At 43.0% G+C, this 2,647-nt stretch overlaps 1 protein-coding gene across 1 annotated transcript in view; it reads right to left on the bottom strand.

The window, feature by feature from the left end:
• GAN (gigaxonin) overlaps positions 1–2,647 on the bottom strand; it is a 37,264-nt gene that overhangs the window by 13,102 nt on the left and 21,515 nt on the right. The window contains exon 10 of the mRNA XM_021408347.1: positions 746–855. Coding sequence (XP_021264022.1) covers positions 746–855 — 110 coding nt within the window. The remainder of the gene's footprint in view (positions 1–745; positions 856–2,647) is intronic.

Below are 2,647 nucleotides of genomic sequence, written 5' to 3'. Positions count from 1 at the left end.
CTAAACCCACGCGCGGAGGGAAAGAGAAGAACGCTTGAAAACGCCTTGTACCTACCGGCACCTTTCACCACCTGTAAGGCAGGTGTGGGAACAAGAGCGTGCACAGGACTGCAGGTCAGCTGCTGGACACACCGCTGAAATCATTCTCAAAAGGAAACTGGGACATTTCTTCTACTGTAACGTGCAACACTTGGACAAAAAGCTCTGTCTTACACCTACACAGCCATGGAAACATGCGCTCTTCTGCACATCTGTTACACTAGGGCCAGATGCTGACAGCTGTGAGGCAGGAGTACTAAATATGTTTGTTAGCACACCTGTGTAAGATTTAGAGGCAAGGGCCACTGCCACAGCCAGGGGAAGCACAGGATGGCAGGCCAGAGCGCAGAACCACCTGCTCACTGCTGCAAGGATGGGATGAACAACCCCGGCACCAGCCTTTGTTCTCATATTTAAAAGAATGCATTAACAATCTCTTAGTCTTGATTTCTTCCAATCTCCAAGCAGCTCATCAACCAAATGTTTACAATTCTCTATTTCTTTTTGAAGAGGTCCAACAACAACAACAACCCACCATAAATTTCTCAGCATCTAGCGTAACACCCTGAAGACAACAGTAACTCCACGTAACGTGATCTAAAATTACAGAGAACTGAAGTTCTAGGTTCTTACTGTAAATAAAAAGAATAAAAAAAATCAGATGAGAAGAAAATAAGCAATAGAAGCTATTAGTTCTAATTCTGACCTGTATCAAGATCTCCAATCACATAAATGCTGGCTCCAATAGGCACAGCTCCATACACGAAAGAGGAACTAGTTGGGATACATAGGTTCTGGTCATTTAGATAAATCCACCTGTAAGAAAATAAAGAACTGCTATGTAATTTTTATCAAGCACATTAAAAAAAAAAAATCCAAGTTCTCTTTCCAACCACCACCCCTGAGTCAAAAGCAGAGTGCACAAGTGAGTTGTTTTTTTTTTTTTAAAAAGTAAGAACTACTGGGAACATTGTCTAGTTCAAGACAGTCCTGGCTCCTCCTTGCTGGGAGGACCAAGCAGCACTGCTATTTGTGAAGCTCTGATACTCGAAGTTACTTTATTTCAGAATTGCTTCACTCCATAACCCAATCTGAAACAAATTCCTGCAGACATCCAGTGACCTTATGGAAGACAGCAATCATAGAAGAGCCTTTTCTGCAGCACCTATGACAATCAATTTTCCCTACAAAGACAGCTTCAAGCAACTTTGTCTTAAAATCAGCAAAATCATAACTGTAATAGTCCACAGCACAGGAAATAACGTGTTGCTACAGCAAGGGCTTGTTAAGAAGCAATGCCTTCCTGTATATTTTTCCCCAACTTCTTCAATTGCATTCTACCAGCAACAAGAACCCCCCTGCCCAGTAAGAGGAATGCAGCACTTGGCAGTGCTTCATTTCAAACAAGGCATAGAAGACTGGAACTTGAAATTGTAAGGGATTTGGGGAAAGAAACATCCTCTCCTTGGAATTTAAACAGAACTTCTTGATCATATATCAGGCTCTTCTCAACCACTTCCTAGCTCCTTCTATAATCTTACAGCTCTCCCACGTTCACATTAAGGACATCACATTTCAACTCTATGTCAGCCTGACCTTTCCACCAGGTGAAAGGCAGTTTTCCATGCTGAAGTCTTTGGAAGCCAGGTAAGTATGTACTCCTCACCCACACTGGCCTATAAGGACATCCCTTCTGTCTGGACGTGTCAGTCCCCTCTCTATGGCTCTGAAAGAAATTTCTGCCAATTGGCACTGCACTCCTGCAGGTGCTGTCACAGTTACTACTTACAGGCCCCGAAGGCATACAAATCAAAGACGCTTTAGGTGACCACTCCTGATCTTTTATTGAATAATTTACAGAGAAGAGGAAAGTTTGAAAAGCCTTTGGCAACAGCCCCATCTATTTTCAATGCCACACCTGGGTAACGTGAGGGGAAAGTTCAGAAATATTCTCACAGCTGACCTTTGGAAATTCTGCATCGTCCTAACTCATGATTCAGAAGCAAATCTCCTTTCTGGCACCTAAGGAGATGCTGTTACACACCACTTGTCTTCAACAGCTAATCCCTTAAATTGGCTTTTAGAAGTTTCTCTCTCCAGCTTTTTGTCTGTGCTATACAATGAATGATTCGGACTTTAGGAAAAGCAAGGGAATGGGAAAAGCATGGCAATGCTGTCCTCTGTAGCTGTCACAGAGGACAACAACCAAACTACGACAAGACCTTCCACTGCGATTTGGAAACTCTGTTACACCACAAAAGGCCTCACAGCAAGTTTCAGTAGCTTCCTTCCCTTGTTGGGGGAAGAGGACACGTTCAGTATTTTCAAATTTAGCACCAAGTTACCTAGAATTAAGAAAGCTGAATAAGAGGCAGAGAAATGGAGGAGGAAGACTGTAGGTTGGCTGGGGGAGGGGAGTTGCTTCATAGTGGTAAATACAAGTCTATGTCAAAAGAAGGAAAAATACCGTGCTAGATGGGTTAGTTCAGCTACTGATCAAGTTCAGAAATCATGTGAACTCTGGGGGTTGGCTTCACCAGAAACCCAAGGTTCTAGTTTACATGAAAAAAAAAAAGTGCGGGACCCAAGCATTTTACTACTGCTGCAC

Source organism: Numida meleagris, chromosome 10, assembly GCF_002078875.1.
Source record: "Numida meleagris isolate 19003 breed g44 Domestic line chromosome 10, NumMel1.0, whole genome shotgun sequence".
Classification (NCBI taxonomy): domain Eukaryota; kingdom Metazoa; phylum Chordata; class Aves; order Galliformes; family Numididae; genus Numida; species Numida meleagris.
This window is presented reverse-complemented; position numbering and strand designations above follow the sequence as displayed.